At 40.1% G+C, this 21,699-nt stretch overlaps 1 protein-coding gene across 2 annotated transcripts in view; it reads left to right on the top strand.

The window, feature by feature from the left end:
- The window catches only part of SYNE1 (spectrin repeat containing nuclear envelope protein 1), a 445,623-nt gene that overhangs the window by 359,291 nt on the left and 64,633 nt on the right, over positions 1 to 21,699 (top strand). For both annotated transcript variants that reach the window (XM_066248218.1, XM_066248216.1), the window contains 11 exons: positions 1,324 to 1,457; positions 1,830 to 2,034; positions 4,075 to 4,257; positions 4,753 to 4,899; positions 6,995 to 7,149; positions 7,561 to 7,708; positions 9,915 to 10,009; positions 12,805 to 13,039; positions 15,173 to 15,367; positions 18,563 to 18,688; positions 21,149 to 21,304. In XM_066248218.1, coding sequence (XP_066104315.1) covers positions 1,324 to 1,457; positions 1,830 to 2,034; positions 4,075 to 4,257; positions 4,753 to 4,899; positions 6,995 to 7,149; positions 7,561 to 7,708; positions 9,915 to 10,009; positions 12,805 to 13,039; positions 15,173 to 15,367; positions 18,563 to 18,688; positions 21,149 to 21,304 — 1,779 coding nt within the window. The remainder of the gene's footprint in view (positions 1 to 1,323; positions 1,458 to 1,829; positions 2,035 to 4,074; positions 4,258 to 4,752; positions 4,900 to 6,994; positions 7,150 to 7,560; positions 7,709 to 9,914; positions 10,010 to 12,804; positions 13,040 to 15,172; positions 15,368 to 18,562; positions 18,689 to 21,148; positions 21,305 to 21,699) is intronic.

Raw genomic sequence — 21,699 nt, 5'->3', positions numbered from 1 at the left:
AAGGGATTAAAAAGGAAACAAAGAGAAAAATAGCAAGAGTGGTAAATTTTTAAACCATTGTTTTCTTTCCATTGAGCATAGCATCAGTGGTCTATATCCGATGTGTACGCAGTCCTTCTCTTCTAGCACTAACTGCTTCGTCGTCTGGTCTGACCTCGCGGCTGTTGGACTTGAACACAGCACGCTCCCTACCTCCGGTCACTGCCCTTATATTAGCTGCTGCCCTCACTTCCCTGCACACCTGGGCACCGAGCACTCACCTGCTGCTGCTCTCTCTCCCTGGCTAAATAATGCAGACGACAGGGTGGGGAGGGCAGGCCCTCGAGGGGCGGGAGGCCAGCAAGAGCCCAGCATGTGTCTCCTTGGCGTGGCGATCAAAGTGTTATATGTTGCTGACCTCATAGGCAGACTTTCTGAAGGGAATACTTTTGGAGGGTTAGCCAGGAGAGAGGAAGGATAAAAATGTGTATCTCTAATTTATTTGAACCTTAAATAGTTGTTGTAGAGACAAAGAATTATTTGAATTTATTTTGAGAATAATAAGCTTAAAAACACATTTTATAACTTTGAAGAGGTTAAAAGCACTTTTTAACTTAGCCTATGTTTAACACCTGCAGATGCTGTCATAAGGTATGAAAGAATTCAGGGTTTTCGCTTTGCATGTTTTGATTAGAGGGCAGTCAGATATCGGTGTTAAATAGGCCTAGGCTTCTGTAGCCTTCTTGACCTAAGGAGTTGTATGAAGAACTGAGACTGCTGCTTAGTTTTACTAAGAAATCTCCATCTTCAAATTTTTCACTGGTAGAAGACCCTGCCAGGATTATAACCCATCTAATAAATATTCTTTGCAAGGAAAAACACCCAGTATGTAATTTAGAGATGGTACTCAGAAAAGCTATGGCCTCTTAAAGTCTAATTATCGAGGATTTCTGCTAGGAAAACTATTGGTTCATAATAAAACAGAGTCACGGCTTTTAACTTTGAGAGAACCACAGGGTAGAGATGACATGCACCCCACCACCATAGCCTCCTGCTAGGTAATGGACAGGGACACCCTAAATGAGCTTTCCCAGGAGAATTCCAGGTGCCACCGTCAGAAGGCGTCATGGTTGAAAATCACTTCTCACACTCATAAGAACAAAACCATTCATAGTACGAAATGAATATCTCAAGAAAGCTTATAAAGCTTTGAAGCAAAGTCATGGTTTATCAATTTATATATGCATTTCATGAAATTAGACATAAATTACTTTTAGACTTGGTTATTAGAATTTAGATCTTGTTTTTTTTTTATTTGTGTTATTTTTTTTCCCCTTTGGGCAGAAACTTCAAGATGATCTAGAGAAACAGGAAAAGAGCTTACAGAAATTTGGCTCTGTCACTAACCAACTATTAAAAGAGTGTCACCCACCTGTGACAGAAACTCTTATCAATACCTTAAAGGAAGTCACTATGAGGTATGGAGCATGCTAATTTTACACTGTTATGCATTTCTTATATCCCAACCGCATTATAAGTAATGACACAGTTGAAACTTGCTGGCACTTTGAATTTGAGCTTTATAGAGTCTATCCCAATGATAACTGAATGCAGTGAGGCCATTTAGAAAGAAATCCGAACTGCCATATACTCAAAGATTGACCTCATTGCTAGGATCTCTCCCTGAAATGAGGGTGAAATGTGACTTTTTGTAATATTAAAGAGAAATGGAGACACCCTTGCATGATTTCCAAATTCACATAAACCAGAATCGTGAAAAATGCAATAGTAAGTAATGGCGTTTGGTGAGAGGTGGTCATCTGCCCATGAGTGTCGGCTGTGGTTTCCAGATGGAATTACTTGCTGGAAGAGATCGCGGAGCAGCTGCAGTCCAGCAAGGCCCTCCTGCAGCTCTGGCAGAGATACAAGGACTACTCCAGACAGTGTGCCTCCACAGTGCAGCAGCAGGAGGACCGGGCCAACGAGCTCCTCAAGGCGGCCGCGAACAAGGACATCGCTGATGACGAGGTCGCTACATGGATTCAGGACAGCAACGTACGTCCAGGAACTGTCGTGTTTGTCCCAACATACCTTTCTTAGACTTCTCAAGTTGAGCAGGGCTAGTGCTGATGTGTGTAAGCTTTTGCTATGACCCAACATGTGAGACGATTGCCCAAAAATCATTGTTTTAAGCATCAAAGAACCTGGTAGGTGTGCAGAACACATGTATCAGATTTAAAAGTCCCCTCTCACTGTTTTATTTTTAAAGATGAGTTATTTTCCCATTTCTTTCTAATGGAAGAAAACCTATGTGAATGATTAAGGCTATCTATTTTTACAGAAATGGTCAATATAAAGAATGACCATAGAATAATATTATACCTTCTAACAATGTATTATAAAAGTTGTTATCTACTTGGTTCATTACATTTTATAGAAGCATCAGCATAATTTCTTCTAAGAATTTAATGGTAGAAATAAGTCTTTCTCCCCTGATTTATGGGTACATTTCTTTTTAATAGCTTTTTAGTATTTCTCCTTTTCACTGTATCTGCCAATAACCTACTTAGGGTTTTCGGGAACAGTTCTCTTGTTTCAGCCATTGCGTGGCTCTAATTATTTGTCCTTATTTGTCTTTATTTTAATGAATTTGTTTCAAATATCTTCTTATAAACTTTCCCGTTCAGTTTATCAGTTTTTTATAACTTAGGAAGGTTATAAAAAGCATCTAAATAAAAGTTTAACCTATTCCAGTGGTTGGCAAACCACGGCTCGCGAGCCACATGCGGCTCTTTGGCCCCTTGAGTGTGGCTCTTCCACAAAATACCACGTGCGGGCGCTACCCTGATAAGGAATGTACCTAGCTATCTAGTTTAAGTTTAAAAAATTTGGCTCTCAAAAGAAATTTCAGTCGTTGTACTGTTGATATTTGGCTCTGTTGACTGATGAGTTTGCCGACCACTGACCTATTCTAATACGTTTACCTTAGTGATAAAAGAAGATTTTTCATTTTCAATCTTCAGTCCTCCTGAGTTATTTCTGTGTGTTTGTCTGATATCTCCGTCAAGGTTGAAGTTGCCCTTTGCTTTTCTTCCTCTCACGGTTGCCCTGGGGTAGATAGAGCCGGGTCTGTTCTCTCAGCCACGTCTGCTGAGGCACAGCGACAGATAGAAGGGTCAGTCATTTATCAAATCTTAGTGGAAGCTGAAAGCCAGATACCGAGGATTTCCATTGGCTTATTCTTTTGAGCATACAAGAGGGTCTCAGAAAAGGTGGAGAAAAGAGATACTATGGAAAATAATGGAGATATAGTTTACCCTTAGCCCTGTCCACCAGAACTATCTAGGGTTCTACACCCTACCGAGATGGGAGGCTGAAGTACGATCACTGTAATGCGAACACTCAGCATATAGAAGATACTGCTGACAGACTCATCCCTGTAATATTAAGTAGGAAGAGGTAAAATGTAGTGCTGTGTTTTTCTTTTTTGTTATATTTTTATTTATAATTTCATTTGCAGTATATTTATATTCATGTAATTTTATAAATTTTTTAATCATTTTTTATATTTTTCAATTACAGTTGACATACAATACTATATTAGTTTCAGGTGCGCATCCCAGTGGTTAGACATTGTATAACTTATTTAGTGTTTATCCTGATAAGACTCATACCCACCTGACCCCATACATAGTTATTCACACATTATTGATTGTATTCTCGATGCTGTACTTACCATCCCCGTGACTATTCTGTAACAACCAATTTGTATTTCTTAACCTTTTCAGCCATTCCCCCAACCAATTTTTTTCTTGTTTATAGATGCTTTTCAGCATTCCCTGATATCCCACAGTAAACCCATGTGGCTTTTATTATCAGAATAGTAAATATAGTCTTTAAAATGTTAATACACATGTGTTTTTAAAAATTGGATTCAATCTTGATTATTTTTTCTGCAGGTAAAGATTATTTAGTATAATGATTGGATGAATAAGAATTGAATGTTTCTAGATGTGTGGCCCTTTGCTGATTGTTGGTAATAAGGGGTGAACTTCACGTGTTGTTTCACGACGAGCATATTCTTATCTTCTATAGGACCTCCTCAAAGGACTGGGGACAGTGAAGGATTCCCTGTTTGTTCTCCATGAGCTGGGAGAGCAGCTCAAGCAGCAGGTGGATGCGTCAGCAGCGTCCACCCTTCAGTCAGACCAACTCTCTCTGAGCCAACACTTAAGCGCCCTAGAACAGGCTCTTTGCAAACAGCAGACTATGTTACAGGTACGGACCTTGTATTCAGTATGCGTTGTAAAGCTGGATGTTCTCTAACGTCTGAGAATAAAGACAGCACAAGAAGAATTCTCATCATCGGGTTAGTGCCTTTTTCAAGACCAAAGAATTAAACTACTCTTTGGAAACTTGGAAGTGTCACTGGGGACAAGGGAAGATGGCAGTCTTCCATGGGACAGAGTAAAATATGTTGAATTAATAAACAGTATGTGGCTTTAATATTAAAATTCATAAAAAGTTTTTGCAAGAATCAGAATATATTTCTGTCCAGTAATAAAATTTTAAAGTGACTTTAAATGGTTAATTAATTATTAATCCTACATAGAAATAATCCATTTTAAATTTTTAAAAAATTATATTAATAGACAGAAAAAATATTTAAATCATTGTATTGCAATTTGACAGTAGAGTATGAGGAATAATTTGAATGTCCACTTGTCTTTTCACTAGATTTCTAAATACCAGTTTTCTTTTGTAATAAAAAAGGCTGGAGTTCTTGACTATGAAACCTTTACCAAGAGTTTAGACGCTTTGGAGGCCTGGATAGTAGAAGCTGAGGAGATACTCCAAGGGCAGGACCCTAGCCATTCGTCCGACCTCTCGACCATCCAGGAGAGGATGGAAGAACTTAAGGTAAGTCTGTTGCAATTCTAGTCCCAGATCTTCTATTTTCTGTCCTCAAAATCTTATGGAAAAATCAAGACTTCTGACATAGGCCCCCTTTACTTTGCGCTTCCAAGGAAATGCTTCCCAACTCTCTTTCCCTGCCCTCATAAGAGGAATGCACTATCAGTGAGCACACAGTGATTTCAGAGCCCGGAGTGGGAGCGTGGCCAGGAGCAGACCTCGGACACTGCCTCACTCTTCCTCTTCCTACCTCTCCCCTGATTCATGCTCAGCGGGTCACCTGCTTCCAGGGACCTCCCACCTCCATCTGCGTCATCACCCACTCCTCCTTCAAGCCACCCGCGCTCTCTCTCAGACCATGGTAACAGACTTCATGGATCTTCCTGCATCCACCCCTTTCCCTCGGACCCCAAGTTGTCAGAGTGATTTTTCATATTATTTTTTAATCACAGTCGACATATACTATGTATACAGGTATACAACATAGTGATTAGACATTTATATGAAATGCTCAGTGATCAACCCTGTAAGTCTAATACACACCATACCAGAATGGTCTTTTGTCTTTTAAATGCTTTTACTTAATTGGGAAATAGTTGAAGTAGTCAGTAATGTAAATAAAACATTGCAATAGATATGCAAATTTTATATTATCCTTCTGCTTAAAAGCCTCTGTGAGTTTCATTGCTGTCAGGATAAAGATCAGTGTGGATGATCAGGCCCCGCATAAGCTGGCTGTCACTTTCCTAAGGGTCTAACCTTCTCCACTGTCCCTCTCATCCTGCACTTGGAGCCACATCGTTTCTGTGTCTCTGGGTATGATGTTGCCCCATTCTAGAATTCTTTTCTTGTCCCCACCAACTCCCTCCTGTCTAAAAGGAATAATCTTCTGGTAATTTTGTTCAACGTCCTTCTCTTAGGAAAACCTCTACTTCTGTCCATGGTCCGACTCCCCAGTGATAGGCTTTCATATTACAGCATCCTTTTCCTGCAGTGTTTATCATGCCATTTAATTATGTTCATGTGCTAGGAGACTGCTACTGTTGCCTCTGCTACTGAAAGAGTCCCATAAGGAGGACCATGTCATGTTGGTTTTGTTTGTTGCTAATGTCTACACATGTAAATTCTGCCATCTAAGAGCTACGCTCTTGGCTTCAACCATTGGAAAGGCCTATTCTTTCTTCAGGGTAATGAGCTTTTTGCAGAACACACAAAGGGAAAACACACACAGCCAAAGGTGTCCTGGCATTTTGTCCCTCCCGCAGCTGGTGTCCTGGGAGGGTGTGTGAGAATGCCCACAGCAAAGCCAGAAGAGGCAGCTTGGTCCTGGGTTTGAAGGGAGGGAAGAGGTCTGAAATCATACACAGTTTTCTCAATTGAGTTTCACCAACTTTGGGGCTGGCATCATTGACCTAAAACTGAAGTTCTTCAGATAATGTATGGAGTGGGATTATGTTTCATCTAGCAAGTACCCAGCAACGCTTGTTGACCTAGCTCTACCCCTCACTCACTTGCAGGTGTCCTTGAGTGTTTTACTTAAAGCTTCTGGGCCTTTTTTCTCCTCATTGTAAAGTGGGAATAGTAGTGTAGTCCCTTATGGGATTGTCTTGAAGATAAAATGAATTAAATTGTATTACCTGTAAAGTTCTTATCACAGTGCTTATTCAAACAAGTGTTCAATAAATGTTAATTTATTATTATAACTATTATTATTATTAAATAACAAAAGAGCCTTTTAGCATGGATAAATGAAGTATAAAGGGTAAGAAGTAAGCCTTTTTAGCCATCAGTGTGATTTTCGTCCTTTGTTAGTTTTATCAAAAATCACTTATTAGTGCATAAAACACATGAACTGCCCACTGTTTCCTAAGGGAAAGTGAGTGGCCAGCTGTAGCCACGGGAACAGCATTAGGCCCGAATGCTGAGTGGGAGATACGCCTGTTCTTTATTTCAGCTCTGACGGTTGTAAGCGAATGTCCTAGCCACGCACAGGAGACCAAAGACCAGCCTCTTCCGGAAATCCGCAGTTCACTGTGCACGTTGAAAGCGCTCTGCCTTTTCTGAGCGCAATGCTAAACCTGCTCTTAACTCTTGTTCTTAGGGACAGATGCTAAAATTCAGCAGCATGGCCCCTGATTTAGACCGTCTGAATGAGCTTGGCTACCGGCTCCCCCTGAATGATAAAGAAATCAAAAGGATGCAGAGCCTGAACCGGCACTGGTCGCTGATCTCCTCTCAGACGACTGAGAGGTTCAGGTAGAGTCCCCGAGGGATGTTTTGACCGTTGTGATGTATCAGTAGAAGTAAGTTCGTGATTGGTGGATCATTAATGCATGGGAGATCTTTCCAATGATACAAAATTTTAACTAACTGTAAGAAACTCAAATTGCCCTTTCCCATGTTTAAGGTACTAAATATTCTTTTAATCAAAAAGAAGAAACTCTTTAACATAACAATAGATTAAAGACACATCATTTTTAAGACTTAACATTTAAAATTTTTTTTTCAAAATTTTTTTTTTCTAAATATTACTACCCTACATGAAAGTCTTGTGATGGTCAAATTAGAAATAGAGGCAGAAAATAGTTAATCTTGTTTTATATGCCAAAGATGTAAAAATAAACATCTGCATAACCACAATTCATTTTTTTTTGTTAATTTGGTCAGTAAGTTGCAGTCATTTTTGCTACAACATCAGACTTTCTTGGAAAAATGTGAAACATGGATGGAATTTCTTGTTCAAACGGAGCAAAAGTTAGCCGTGGAGATTTCAGGGAATTATCAGCACCTTTTGGAGCAGCAGAGAGCGCATGAGGTAAGTTAAGCTCGTAGATTTGGGGGTAATGAAATGGGCCTTTGGAAGACACTGCAACATGCCATGTGGAGGAACCCAGGTTCTGTACCGTGTGCTGAGTCTGCTCAGATACACGCTTTGTTTTTGCCTTCTTTCTTAAGGCTGGGGTTTTGATAGCTTAATGATAAAAACGTAGTCCAGTTCTTTGCCCCATAGTTGATTATAAGCATGTGGCAGGCTTCAATACCTTGCCGTGGATAGAGCCACAGTTCTGGTCAAAGTCTACTCACAGGATAGGGGTGGGGGGAGAAGCAGAGAGGATGTGTAGAAAACGTTCAAAACATTGGACTCAATTTTCAAATTGAGTTACAGACAACATTAATATTGCCAAGTCTGATTGCTAAAGAGATTATGCTTTGATCAAAATTGAGAGGAACACAGAACTAGATACAAAACAAATTAATCTGCTGTTAGTCTCTATTTCACTATTTATTGATGTGACTAAGTTGCTTCACATGTTTATAAAATACATGCAGATGGAGAGAGAGAGCTTACCTAGAATCAGAGAAAAGGCTTATTGCAGAACTTAGAACTAAGAATAAAACTAATTTTAAAGCATTTTGTTTACATTTAAGAAATAGATCCTGACCAGGTGGTGGCGCAGTGGATAGAGCATCAGACTGGGATACGGAGGACCCAGGTTCAAAACCCTGAGGTCATCAGCTTGAGCACAGGCTCATCTAGTTTGAGCAAGGCTCACCAGTTTGAGCCCAAGGTCGCTAGCATGAGCAAGGGGTCGCTCGGTCTGCTGTAGCCCCCCCCCCCCCCCGTCAAGGCACATATGAGAAAGCAATCAGTGAATAACTAAGGTGCCACAACGAAGAATTAATGCTTCTCCTTTCTCTCCCTTCCTGCTTCCTGTCTGTCTGTCCCTATCTGTCCCTCTTTCTGTCTCTTTCTGTCTCTGCCCCCCCCAAATAATAGAAGTTAAACACGTGTGAGGTGTTTTAAGTTCACTTTTACTGAGTTGACTGATGAGAAAATAAAAGTCAATGAATGAAATGTAGACTGAGATTCCATTTGATACCAACTAGGATCATTACAATGAAAAAGATCAGTGTAGGTGAGGGAATAGAGACATTGGAATCCTCATACATTGCTAATCAGAATGGAAAACAGTGAAACTTCCTTGGAAAACAGTTTGGCAGTTTCTCGAAATAGTAAGCGTAGAGTCACCATTTGACCCAGTATTTCCACTCCTAGGAGGAATTCACCCAAAATAAATGAAAATATATGTGCACACATATACCTGTGTGGACTAAATCTTGTACAAGAATATTGTTTATAGCGGTATTAATCATAATAGCCAAAAAGTGGAAGCAACATAAATATTCACCAACTGAAGAATAAATAAAATATGATATATTCATACAATGCAATACTATTCAGCAATAAAAAAGAAATGCAATACTGATGTATATGCAACATGAATCAGCCCTGAAAACATGCTAAGTGAAGAGAAGCCAGTCACAAAAGTAGTACATGGCATAATTCCACTTATATGAAATACCCAGAGTAAGCAAATCCATAGAGACAGAAGATAGATCAGTGGTTACTTGGGATTGAGAGGCTATGGGGAGTGATTGTTATTGAGTGTGGGTAATGAAAGTGGTCTAAGATTTATTGTGGTATTATTTGCCCAACTCTGCAAATATAATAAAATTCATTACATTGTGCACTTTAGGTGAATTGTAGGGTATGTGAATTACATCTCAATAAAGCTGTAAAAAACAACAATGGAAAAAGTTTGAAATACTTTCTGTTGAATCTTTCAGTGATGAAATAATTTTATTAACCAAATTAAATTGAAAAATGGCAAGCTCAACAATAAGTTTGTGGGTTCTTTTTTTCCCCCCGCTCTTCAACCATTTATAAGGTCTTAAGCTAGTCTCTGACAATTTATGTTTTAACTAACTTTATAGGTGATTTCAAAAGAAAGGAGAGGAACATGATTCAGTCTTAGCAAACAGAAATTAAACTTTAGGTGCATCGTAATTGATGGTTAAAAAAGATACATTATTTTTATGCTGCAGGATAGCGCACGTATCCTGATTCAGCTAGAGTTGTTTTTCATAGCCTTGCTTAAACCGTAACTTTTGGAAAGGTATTAGAGAACTGGTCATTAAAATGAGGAACTCTAAAGTATCTCTCTTTTTATATATGAAAGTTGTTTCAGGCAGAGATGTTCAGTCGTCAACAGATTTTGCATTCGATCATTACCGATGGGCAGCGTCTGCTGGAACAAGGTCAAGTAGATGACAGGTAGGATCTTTGATATATTATTATGAAGAAAGGGTCCAGTAAATTAGTCATTTTCTTTTTAATGAGCAGATTAGAAGGCATATATCCAATCTTCCTAAGGCAATTGTGCTGCCACGGAGCCTCGGTAATTGGTGGGAAGGCTTCTCTGAATCTTTGAAACGACTGAGTATTGAATCTTTTTAAAGAACTGCTGTTATATTATATGAAGGACATGGAGTAATTGGAAATCACCTAGCCAACCTTTGCTCGTCTTCTGTAGGAGACTGGGATTAATAAAAAGATCAGAATGAATTGTATCAATGATGCATCAATGGTTTTGTTAACAGACGCTTCTAATATTCTCATATGGTTACAGAAATTTTATCCCTAAAAGGAGCATAGAGATCACTAGACTCTCCCTCTTACTCATAGATGAGAACTGGAGGTCCAGAAATGTGAAATGATTTGGCCAAGGTCACGGAACTATGTAGCACAGAATCAATCCTAGAACTCGTGCACCTGGTTTCCAGTCAGCACCAGCCAGCTCTCTCGTACCTTGATAACTCCACCTTGTTTGAAAATGCTGTGCTACCTTAAGTCAGCTTACATTCAGCCTGAAATCCTGCCTCCTCTTCATTTACTCAGCAGATTCTCTCCTTATTAGAAATATCTACAAGCACTGTCTAGTTCCTCTTTAGACTGATGGTATATGAATTGATGGTTTCGTACTACACTTACATTTCCTGGGAGCAATATTTATGCTATCCCATCTACATATGTCTATTCCGTGGTGGTACTTGCAGTGTGAACCTCATTTATTTTATTATCAATGTGTATCTTTCCCATATTTACAACCAGTGATTGCGATTATATAAACAGTCTATTAAAAAATAAGTCATTATTTTTATTAAGAAGGGTTTTTAAAATGTTTTGGGAGCAATTTTAGTTTTACGTGGATATTTCTTTGGAAGAACATCAAAAGGTTTTATGGTTAAGCTTGGAACAACAAAATGTGCTACTATATTCTAGTCTAAGTAAGCCAAATTTGAACTTTACAGAGAATTTAAGTCCTCCAAAGTAAGACAGATTTAAATGCAATTAACTTATCTTTTGCTTTATTCTCTCCTAGCCAACTCTCTAACAATATTACAAAAGTTTGAGTAATGAAATAAAATAAAATTGAAAATTCAGGCACAAGCCAACATCTATAAAACTTTAAATGTTAACTGTTAGGGAAAAACACCAAGGGATGAAAACATGAAGGTTGGACTTGAGAATAATTTTCAAAGTTGCAAGTGAAAAATAAAACCAGATTACAGTGTGTTGAAAGTAGGAAGACGTCAGATTACAAATGGGTCGTGTTATAAAAACTCGTTTATAACTTTTATATTTTAGAGTTCAGGTTCAGCAGTGGGGACAGCTTCATGTGTTACGTAGTTCCCCATGCTCACAGGTAGCCCCGGACAGCTCTGCTTTCCAAAGCGAGGATGAGCTCCAAAAAGACCATGGATGGTTACCTGGTAGGGAGAGCAATAGACCAGGGTACTTACTGTTCATGTGGCAGAATATTCTCAAGTCCTAGAGTCACTCGTTTTCAGAGATGAGAGATGCTTGTAACTGTTAGGGAAGTCTCACAAACCTAAGTCATCACATTTAGTTCTACTGCAATTAGATTATAAATATCAGAATTTTCCTTTCAAAAACAGAAGCACGGATAACACTTTGGGTTACAAAATCAAAAGTTTACAGTGGCCCTAAATCATTGGAGGTATCAAGAATATGAGTCTAGAGGAGTAAGTCCAATTCAGAGCCACCCTCAAGAGGAGAAATAGCATTTCTGGGAATACAGAAAGAATGAGTAAAGTATACATTAGTACCAAAATTTGTGAGTAATACTATAATCCATTAAGAACCATGTTCTGTAGTATTTAATACCAGACAAACCAGTTCTAGAGCTACAAGTTGAATGATAAACTTAATAAGTAACTACCAATATTTTTTAAAGGTAGAAAATACAGAAGTAAGAAAAACAAACTAAAACATCTGATATTATTTACCTGGAAATTGAAAAAAACTTAAGTAAACTTAGTACCTCCAGGCGTATGGACAGCCTGCATACAGACAGTGATGGCTAGTTTTGTTTTTCCAAGAACAAAGCGAAGTGGATTAAAAATGTCAAAGGGACAATTCAGATTAATATTTGGAATAATTTGCTAAAGATTAGGGCTATTTCTTGTGAGAGAATACTGAGAGTTTATGGAGTACAGTCTTTTAAAAAAAATCTAATAACAGTTTTATTTAAATGACTTAGTTTTATTTAAAAAACTAAAGTAAGCTAGTTTTGTTCATTCAAGGTGGCTTGTAATTCTAGCTGAGAACAGAGATTCTAAATAAGCTTTGTGTTGTCCCCATTTTCTCCTTCTGGAGCACACATAAGATACTGTCACCTGCTGCATACATTGCTGTTGTTATGCTCGGAGTGGGGGGCCATTCCCATTGCGACTGCTGCTGCTCTGTGCTCCCCACCCCCCTTCGTGCACTCAGGGAGAGACCCTGACCTTATAGATATGACTTGAACCCGTGCCAAAACACGAGCACACACACCACTTTCAAACAGCGATACTTGAATCGTTCTTTATTTTTAAATGTCCTCGCCATAGACCTGATAAGAGACCATGGCCTAATGTTTAAACACCTCTGCCCCTAGGTCACTTCTCGGGGCTGACAGCCCTCGAGCATGTATGTGTACACGGGTTGACGATACCACTGCATCCAGGGTAACGGTGTTCTCCGCTATGTGACTGTCTGTTCTCCAGGGATGAATTCAACATGAAGTTGACGCTGCTGAGCAACCAGTGGCAGGGGGTGATCCGCAGGGCCCAGCAGCGGAGAGGCATCATCGACAGCCAGATCCGCCAGTGGCAGCGCTACCGGGAGATGGCCGAGAAGCTTCGGAAGTGGCTGGTGGAAGTGTCCTACCTCCCCGTGAGCGGTCTCGGCAGTGTGCCAATCCCGCTGCAACAAGCGAGGAACCTCTTCGACGAAGTGAAGGTAGGGTGCAGGGCACGCGGTTCTTGAACCTCTTCTGCATTTCTGGTGCACACTTGACCTTCAGCTGTGGTGACTCAAAAGGATTCTGGAGTGACATTTGGAATGAGGACAAACGTCGTTCTCAAGTGTCAACAGACACACAGAGAATGACTGCATCTCCAAGCCCGTAGTTAATGATGAGATTAGGGTGGGTTTCAGCCTCTTACAAACACTCCCTCCACTTCACCCAGCACCTTGTTGAATCCCAGCAGGTTTGGACAGGAAAGGGAAGGAAAACCTCGCATTGATTAAACATATTTCACTCATGAGCCATTTAAACCTGTCGCCGACGTATCACAGAAGACAAAGGCTCAGCCCTGTTTGCCCATTCCTGGTCTAGCCCCTTACGTTCACCAGTCTGGGAATTTAGGATTCCAGCCTCTTGAATGCTTGCCAGTTCATCCCAGTATATGCCATGGGTTTCTTTTCCTTTGAAGGCCACTGTTCTCTGCTTCCTTTCTCCTTCTTCCTCCGTTCTCTGGAAGACCTCACATACACATGTGGTTTCAACGACACCCAACCAGCAGAGAATGGCCAGATTGGTATCTTCTGGTCACATTCACCTCCTGAGCTCCCAGCTTCTCTCTTCCTGCCTTTTATAATAGATTTACGTCTGTGTACATCACAGGCATGATATACTCTCTGGGTTCCAGGAAAGCCTGGCTTCTCTGGACCGAGCATTTTCCATCAGTCCATTTTCTGTGTTCCCAATCCGAGGAAATGTCGTCACCAGCTATCTGGTCTGTCTGTCTGGAACCCTGGAGTCGTTCTATAGCTACACCCTTCTTTCTCTCCCTCCCCATGTCTGATATTCCTCAAGTTTTCATCCCTACTGCCACTGCCACGATTTCTGTCTCAATAGACAACAGCTGTCTAGCCTATCTTAGGGGACCCTGTCTACGCTCCTCTCCAATCGCATGTTCTGCCCCACTGCTGAGTGCTCTCAGCAAACACATCACTCCTGTTTAATACTTTGCTGTGAATCTCAGTTTTATTTAAAAAACCAAATTCCTATGCAAGGTGTGGTCTTCCCTCATCTTCTAACGCTTTCTTCCACGCACCCTCTGTTCCGGCTGCTGGAGACTATGTTCCTCTAGTATCCTGGACTCTTATATGTTGACCTTATACAGTGAACCAGCCCATCTCCACGTCTCTGCATAGAAGGTGTTCTCGCCCTGACTCCTGGCCCGCACCGGATGCTGGGTCCTTAACCTGGTGTGGTTACGTGTCTTTCAAGACACATGAAGGCTTTGCCACTTTCAGTGAGCCTCCTTATGTCCCCCAAGTGTATTAGATATACAAACACTGGTCTTTGTTTGAATTAATTTGTAAAAATATGAATCACAAATATATTCTGCAGAAGAAATATGATCCTAATAAAAATTTTTAGCCTGACCAGGCAGTGGTGCAGTGGATAGAGCGTTGGACTGGGACACAGAGGACCCAGGTTCAAAACTCCAAGATTGCTGGCTTGAGCACGAGCTCACTAGCTTGAGCATGGGATCATACATGTGACCCTATAGTCTCTGGTTTGAGTCCGAAGGTCGCTGGCTTGAAGCCCAATGTCGCTGACTTGAGCCCAAGGTCACTGGCTTGAGTAAGGGGTCACTGCTCTGTTGTAGCCCCCTGGTCAAGGCACATATGAGAAAGCAATCAATGAACAACTAAGGTGCTGCAATGAAGAATTGATGCCTCTCATCTCCCTTCCTGTCTGTCTGTCCCTATCTGTCCCTCTCTCTGTCTCTTTTTCTGTCTCTGTCACACACACAAAAATAATTTAAAAACCATATATACACACAAAATAATTATGTAACAGTGTGTGTTCCCTGTGCATCAGTCTCATAGAGCAGTGTTCATATTGCGCTGTGATTGTATTTAACCTGGGGACAGAGTCTGAGCCTCTCCCTGTTGAATCCTCACGTCTTTACACATTGTTTCACTCATGCACAAAGTACTAGCTCAGTAAATGCTTGTAGGATAAAAGAGGGCGTGCTGTATATGCAAAAATTCAGGGTCACTTAAAAATATATACTTACAATAGGGAAATGGTGAAGAAAAGACTGAGAAAGTAAAAAGCTACGGGGTTCCTTTCAGTTCAAAGAAAAAGTGTTCCTGCGACAGCAAGGCAGCTACATCCTGACCGTGGAGGCCGGCAAGCAGCTGCTGCTCTCTGCCGACAGCGGGGCGGAGGCCGCCTTGCAGGCTGAGCTCGCGGAAGTCCAAGAGAAGTGGAAATCCGCCAGCCTGCGTCTGGACGAGCAGAAGAAAAAACTGGCCTTCTTGTTAAAGGTATGTTCACTTCCTCCTATAGATGTAACCTAGCTGAAGAACTTCAAAGAGTTGTGCTGTTTCCTCCTATTGGTATCCTGCAAATCAAATAATGCAAAGGTCATTGTCATACCCTGCTGTATTTTGATCCCCTGGGCCTTACTTAAGACTTTGTCCTGTCTTGCATAAACTGGAAAAAATCCCCCAATTTTCAGCAGTTTGTCTTTCAGGAAAATCCCCCCAACAAAGTAGTTTTAAGTCTAGCAAGACCGTCCAAGCGATGAATTCTGATTAATGGCCAGGGCTAAGCCAGGAGCCATGTGATGATTGTATACATCCAGACCAGGAATGCCAAGAGTAAATTCCACTCCCCCTGATCTAAGACTCTAAAGTGGTTTTCAAGATTGGTATCTCTTCTTTTACAGCAGGGAAAAACCTGTCCAAGGAGATACTCCTGATTTGATCTGAGCTGATCTAACAATGTTACTATGAGATAAAATCTCCAGGTGGTATATTAAGCCATAGGGGCAGACACAGGTTACATACTGGTCATGCAGCAAATGTAGGGGAAAGTAAATTTATCCAGACTTCCCACAATTTGCTTTTCTCCCTCAGTTTCCAAATCCATATATAAAACATAATTAAATTAGCAGTTGGAAAAGAACATGGTCTCTACAATTAGATAAATCCAAGTTAAAACCATACTAAACCAAGTAACCTGGTTGACTCAACCTACCTAAACCTCATGTGTTTCATCTGTGGAGTGGGTATGATTACACCTTCTTCTTATAGCTTTGTAAGGATTTAATGAAATATCAAAGGTAAATCATGTGGTACATATGGAACCCTCAATAAATGATGGTAATTAACACCATTAATACTATCAATTTTAAAACATGAACATGGCTAAATACTAAAGTTTTACATATGGTGATACTCACCAACACTTTAATACAATTGTCTATTAAATTTGGCCTCTCACTTTTATGAATGCAAGTGAATAACTAAAGTAAATGGAATACTTTTTTTTTTAAATGCTTAACATGCACACCCTTTGGGCTTATTTTATTAAATTTTATTTAATAATATATTACCTTGTGTGCAGGAAACAATCAAAAAAGCCACTGAATATCTGTTAAAGAACTATTATTTGCACACAGACGATTCATCAGTAACACAATATGCTTGATTCTTTTTTCTTCCTTTTTGCTTTCAGGAAGGATTACAAACATTGTAACTCATTCTGTAGAGAATATGTTAATCATATGTTTTTCTTTATTTGTGATGTGATTATTGGACACAGTCCTGAGAACCAATAAAGCGAGATGGTTGAGTCACCGCGTTTGCTTTTCTTGACAGTCTGTTGTTGGCGTGTAAAACACCCACGTTGATTGATGCTTGCAGACCATGACATTTCATTATTTCCTTATAATTCATGTAGAAAAGAGACTTGGTTATAGCTTCAGAATCTAAGCCATCCTTGGAAAGGGAAATCCCTGCTCTTTCGTTAAAGTTTATTTTATTTTGAATCGTACACTAGGTCTTATTAGTCTAAGGAGTTTATGAAAGATGTTTAGACAGCCTTTTGCTATATCTTTCCCCCATAGCTGTGACATAATGTTTATCTGTTTTTCTCTTTTAATTTAATACTCTGAATAAATATGAAGAAATATAATTATTATAATTCTGTCTTACATGATCACTCGCTTTACATCACTTCTTCATTTTGTTACCAAAAATTAAGAGTTGACCTTTTTTAGGTCAATAAACTTTTGCTGACTGTAGGTTGATCGATTTCAGGGTGTGTGATGATTTCATTGAGAATGCTCATAAATGCAAATTTATATAATTAATATAGAATTTGATCTATATGTAATAAGGTATTCAAGGGATGTTTCTGCTTTTTGTTAATTTGGTTTTGTTGTTAGTGTCAGGTAAAATAAATAAGACTTTAAAATTTAAAAAAAGGCGGACAGAATGCTATTCAATTTAAGTAAGAAGATTTTTCTGTCTGCTTCCACTTTGCTTAGCGTCGATGGACTAAGTACAGCCTGGAAACACAGAGGTATTTTAATAAAGAGAACTAGAATAAATCTGTCCAAGATAAAGTATTTGTTTTTTGTTTGTTTTTGATGAATGGAAAGAGGGAATGTGGTTATATACTCTAGGAAATTCCCTAAGGGAATTTGAAAGAGAAATGAGAATCTTTAGCCAAATTCTCAGTTTAATTAGAAACCAAACAACGCTTTGAGTATGGAGGAACTTTAGTCAACATTTCATAAAGGAGATATTTAGTAAATGGCCCCTATAGGATGCTGTGTTAAAAATAAGGCACCAGGGGGCCTGGCCGGTTGGCTCAGCGGTAGAGCATCAGCCCGGTGTGTGGAAGTCCCGGGTTCAATTCCCAGCCAGGGAACATAGAAGAGGCACTCATCTGTTTCTCCACCCTTCGCCTTCTCCTTCCTCTCTTTCTCTTCCCCTGCCACAGCCAAGGCTCCATTGGAGCAAAGTTGTCCCAGGCGAGGAGGATGGCTCCATGGCCTCTGCCTCAGGCACTAGAATGACTCCGGTTGCAAAGGAGCAATGCCCCAGATGGGCAGAGCATCGCCCCCTGGTGGACATGCCAGGTTGATCCTGGTCGGAAGCATGTGAGAGTCTGTCTCTGCCTTCCTGCTTCTCACTTCAGAAAAATACAAAAAAATTTAAAAAATAAGGCACAGAAGAAAAGATCGAAAGAACTCTGATGAAGAAAATCTAGTAATGATGGAGAATAGTGTGAAAAAAAAAGGCAACAGTATTTGGCAGCACACTGATTACTAAAAGCAATTCTAGTTGTCTTTCTTTGGAGCTCAGTAATTTAAGTAATGAGCAGTGGTCACTGGGGAGGGTTTATTTGGAGGGGGAGGCCAGGAATTGGGGATATTAGACAAAATTAAGGAGATTTGTTTAGTTGAATTGAATTTGCACTGAGACACCAGACAAGAGTTAATTTGTAGATAAGATGCTATAAAGAATCAAGCATCCACTATGGTTCCTTTATGTTTTTCCTTTTACTTCTCTTTTGTATTATCACAAAAGAAATACATGTGTGTGTTGAAAAAAATATATCAAGTGATAATTGAATTATAGGAATTAAGAAGAGTATTTTATTTTCCAATTTCCTACCAAAAAAAAAAAAAAAAGGTTACATGGAATTTCTTCCTCCTCCCATTTTAGGACTGGGAAAAGTGTGAGCATGGAATAGCTGACTCTCTGGAGAAACTGCGCACTTTCAAAAAGAAGCTTTTGCAACCTCTGCCGGATCACCACGATGAGCTCCACGCCGAGCAGATGCGTTGCAAGGTAGATGTTTGGGTTGAGCCTGTAACTGTCACCTATTTGTGTGTTTCCACTGCCATACGCCTTTGAAAGCATAATCGTGTCTAACTCCTATTGCCATATACTTGTAGATACAACTTCCTGGTATATTGTAAAAAAAAAAAGCTCTTTTTAAAGCACCCACACTGGAGAGTCATTCTAGCAGAAGAGTCTAGTTTACAGAAAGAAAAATGAGTTTGGGCAGTTAGGAAATTCTGCAGACAGTGGCCCTGGGGGTCACGCCCTGCCCTCCAGACCCTACTGTTAGGAAACAGGAACTGTAAATAGATGATATCAGTTACTGCATGGAGACACAGTCCTTTAGTCACTCAGGGCCCTAACTACTTAAAGGTTGTGATTAACACCTCAAGTCGCACTTGGAAGCAAATCAAGTGGCTGATGCAGACCACGTCCCACACCCTTAGCTCACTGAGACCACTGTGATTTAGTGGCGGCAGGGTTTGAGTATTCACGCCTGTATTGCCAAGGGCGGTGCCCAAACAGCCGTTCTCTACTGAGCAATGTGCAGGTCACGTCAAAACTATCTTTGCAATGATGTGTTCCCTAAATTATGTATGTCCTTGTGTTCCCTGACATTTGCAAATTACTGCACGAGAGTTCATTCTGTTTATAACCCCACACATACTTAAACGATGTACATTTTAATCAGTTCTCTGCTTCCACTCAGAAGGTAAGCATTTAAGAAAGAAGAATTTTAAAAGAAGTCTAGATATCAAAAGAATGTGCAGATAAGAATTTTTCTTGGCTATTAATATTTACGGTTATTTTTTGAAATGTGAAAGAGTCCGGATTTAGGAAAAATGAAAGACACTATGCTTTATTTCGTGGATGATGCGTGAACTGTTATCCTGAGGTGTAAATTCAGGAGTATGCAAAGATTAAGAAGAAGAATTTGTCTTAAACCTGTGATTGTAAATTCAGGACAAGCAATTAAAGAAAACTTCCAGTGAGCAGGAAGGGGTGTTCCTTCTGCTCCTCCATTGTGCCGGTGGCTGTCCCAGGGTTACCTCGGGTGGCCTGTGCACGAGAGCTCATGGCAACAGTGTTTCCTTCCCCATTTACAGATGAGACAACTGAAACTTCTAGAAGTCTAATAACTTTTCAGAGTTAATAGATATCAAGGTTGCCTGGATCCAAAGGCTTTATTTTATTTTATTTTATTTTTCCACATGGATTCATCTAAGGGAGTCTGTGAGGCTGAAAGAGCTGGTTTCTGGTGGTGTTGTTGTTACTTTTTAATTCACACACCAAATCTGATGTTCGAGTTGGGGGTTAGGAACTGTAATAAAAAGAAGAGCACCTGTACATTGATATACAGTTTGTGGATATAAAGAGAACTGCTACGTATTTAATATACCTGGATGGTGTGGTCTCTCAGCCAAGTACTGTTACCATGGGACCTCACCTCCCAAAATACACAGCACCACGCCCCAACATGCCCTGCTGTTAAGTCTGGAGATTAAAAGGAGGCATTTTGGTTCAGCTCTCTGCTACTCTTCCCCTAAACCACCCTTAGCAGCAAAACAAAGCCATTACCTGGAAAATTCAGGCTGAAACCTCGTTTGCCCAAATTGCCTAGGAAGCAAGCCTCTGACGGTGCCGTTAATTGCCTTTGGAAACTTGTCTCCTGTGTGAAGAGACAAAAAGATATCATGGAAAAGCCATGTGAAATATTCTGATTATGTACAAAATTAGCTGGAACCTAAAATCATCAAGAGCTGGCAAAAAGCATGAGTTATACAAATTGCAGCATCTCTTCAAACAGTGCAAAAACTGATGTCAACTTATTCAAATACTGTTTTATGGATTTTTTTTCTTAACTCATTCCCCTCAAAATCAGGAGACATATTTTTAGACAAGTTACTTAAAGAAATCTCTAATCTTGTAGAAAATGCATTCAGTCCATTATTTTAAATTGAGTAAAAACAGCAAGAGGTCTTCCCAGCTATGATATTGTAAGTCTGTAGCAGGGAATGTAGTAATTCAAAGAGTTTGAAAATGAAAGTTCAATATAGGAGTTTTGAGGGTTTTTTTAAAAAAAAAATTTTTATTAACCGTCTCAGTAACTCATAACAGAAAATAAAAGGAATGGGCTAGGAATTGATAAAGTCAGTTTAAAGGTAAAAAAAGATCAATGAAGTGATACAACTTCAACTTAGAAAAGACAGTCAAAGCTAATCAATAAAATGGTAAGTAGATGGTAGGAAGTTCCTATAAGCAACCAGATATTTTATCAGAACTTGGCAAATTATCAAGTTGTGTAGGAAGCAAATCACTAGATACCAAATTAGATGTTCAAACACAGTGGGAGGGAGAGGTAATTGTATCAAGAAGGGAGTCTGAATACACTTCAGAAATTGTTGAGGATGGATGCATGTGGGTATTCAAGTTTGCTTGTTTTTATTTGTTTGTTTTTTAATTTAGGAATTGGAAAGTGCAGCGGGGAGCTGGAAAGATGACGTGGCCCAGCTGACATTACTGAAGGACACCCTGTGCGCCTATATCAGTGCCGATGACATCTGCATCCTGAGCGAACGTCTGGAGCTCCTGCAGCGGCAGTGGGAGGAGCTCTGCCACCAGGTGAGGCGGCTCCGAGACCCGCATCCGTCCGCTCAGGGAGGCGGAACACGGGGCTTCCGCTCAGGGAGGCGGAACACGGCGAAGTGGTCTGGAGTGTCGGATGGCGTGGCCCACAGCGGGACCCATCTCATAGCTTACAGTATGCACGGAGGGAAACTGGTTATTACGAAAGTATTTCCGGAGAACTTTGGGCGATGGATCCACGACGCAGGGGGCAGGTGATGTTTTGTTGAGTTGTACACCTGAAACCTGGGTGGCTTTGTGAACCAGTGCCACCCCAATAAATTCAATGTAAGAAAACCAAATATTTAAGATTAAGACAATCATATCTTACTAGTGTTGTACGTGAGATGCATTCAAACTGGATTTCTCTCTTTCACTGGCTGGCATAATAT

Source organism: Saccopteryx bilineata, chromosome 12 (genome assembly GCF_036850765.1).
Source record: "Saccopteryx bilineata isolate mSacBil1 chromosome 12, mSacBil1_pri_phased_curated, whole genome shotgun sequence".
NCBI lineage: Eukaryota > Metazoa > Chordata > Mammalia > Chiroptera > Emballonuridae > Saccopteryx > Saccopteryx bilineata.
The sequence above is the reverse complement of the archived record's forward strand: the minus strand, read 5'-3'. Positions and strand labels throughout refer to the sequence as shown.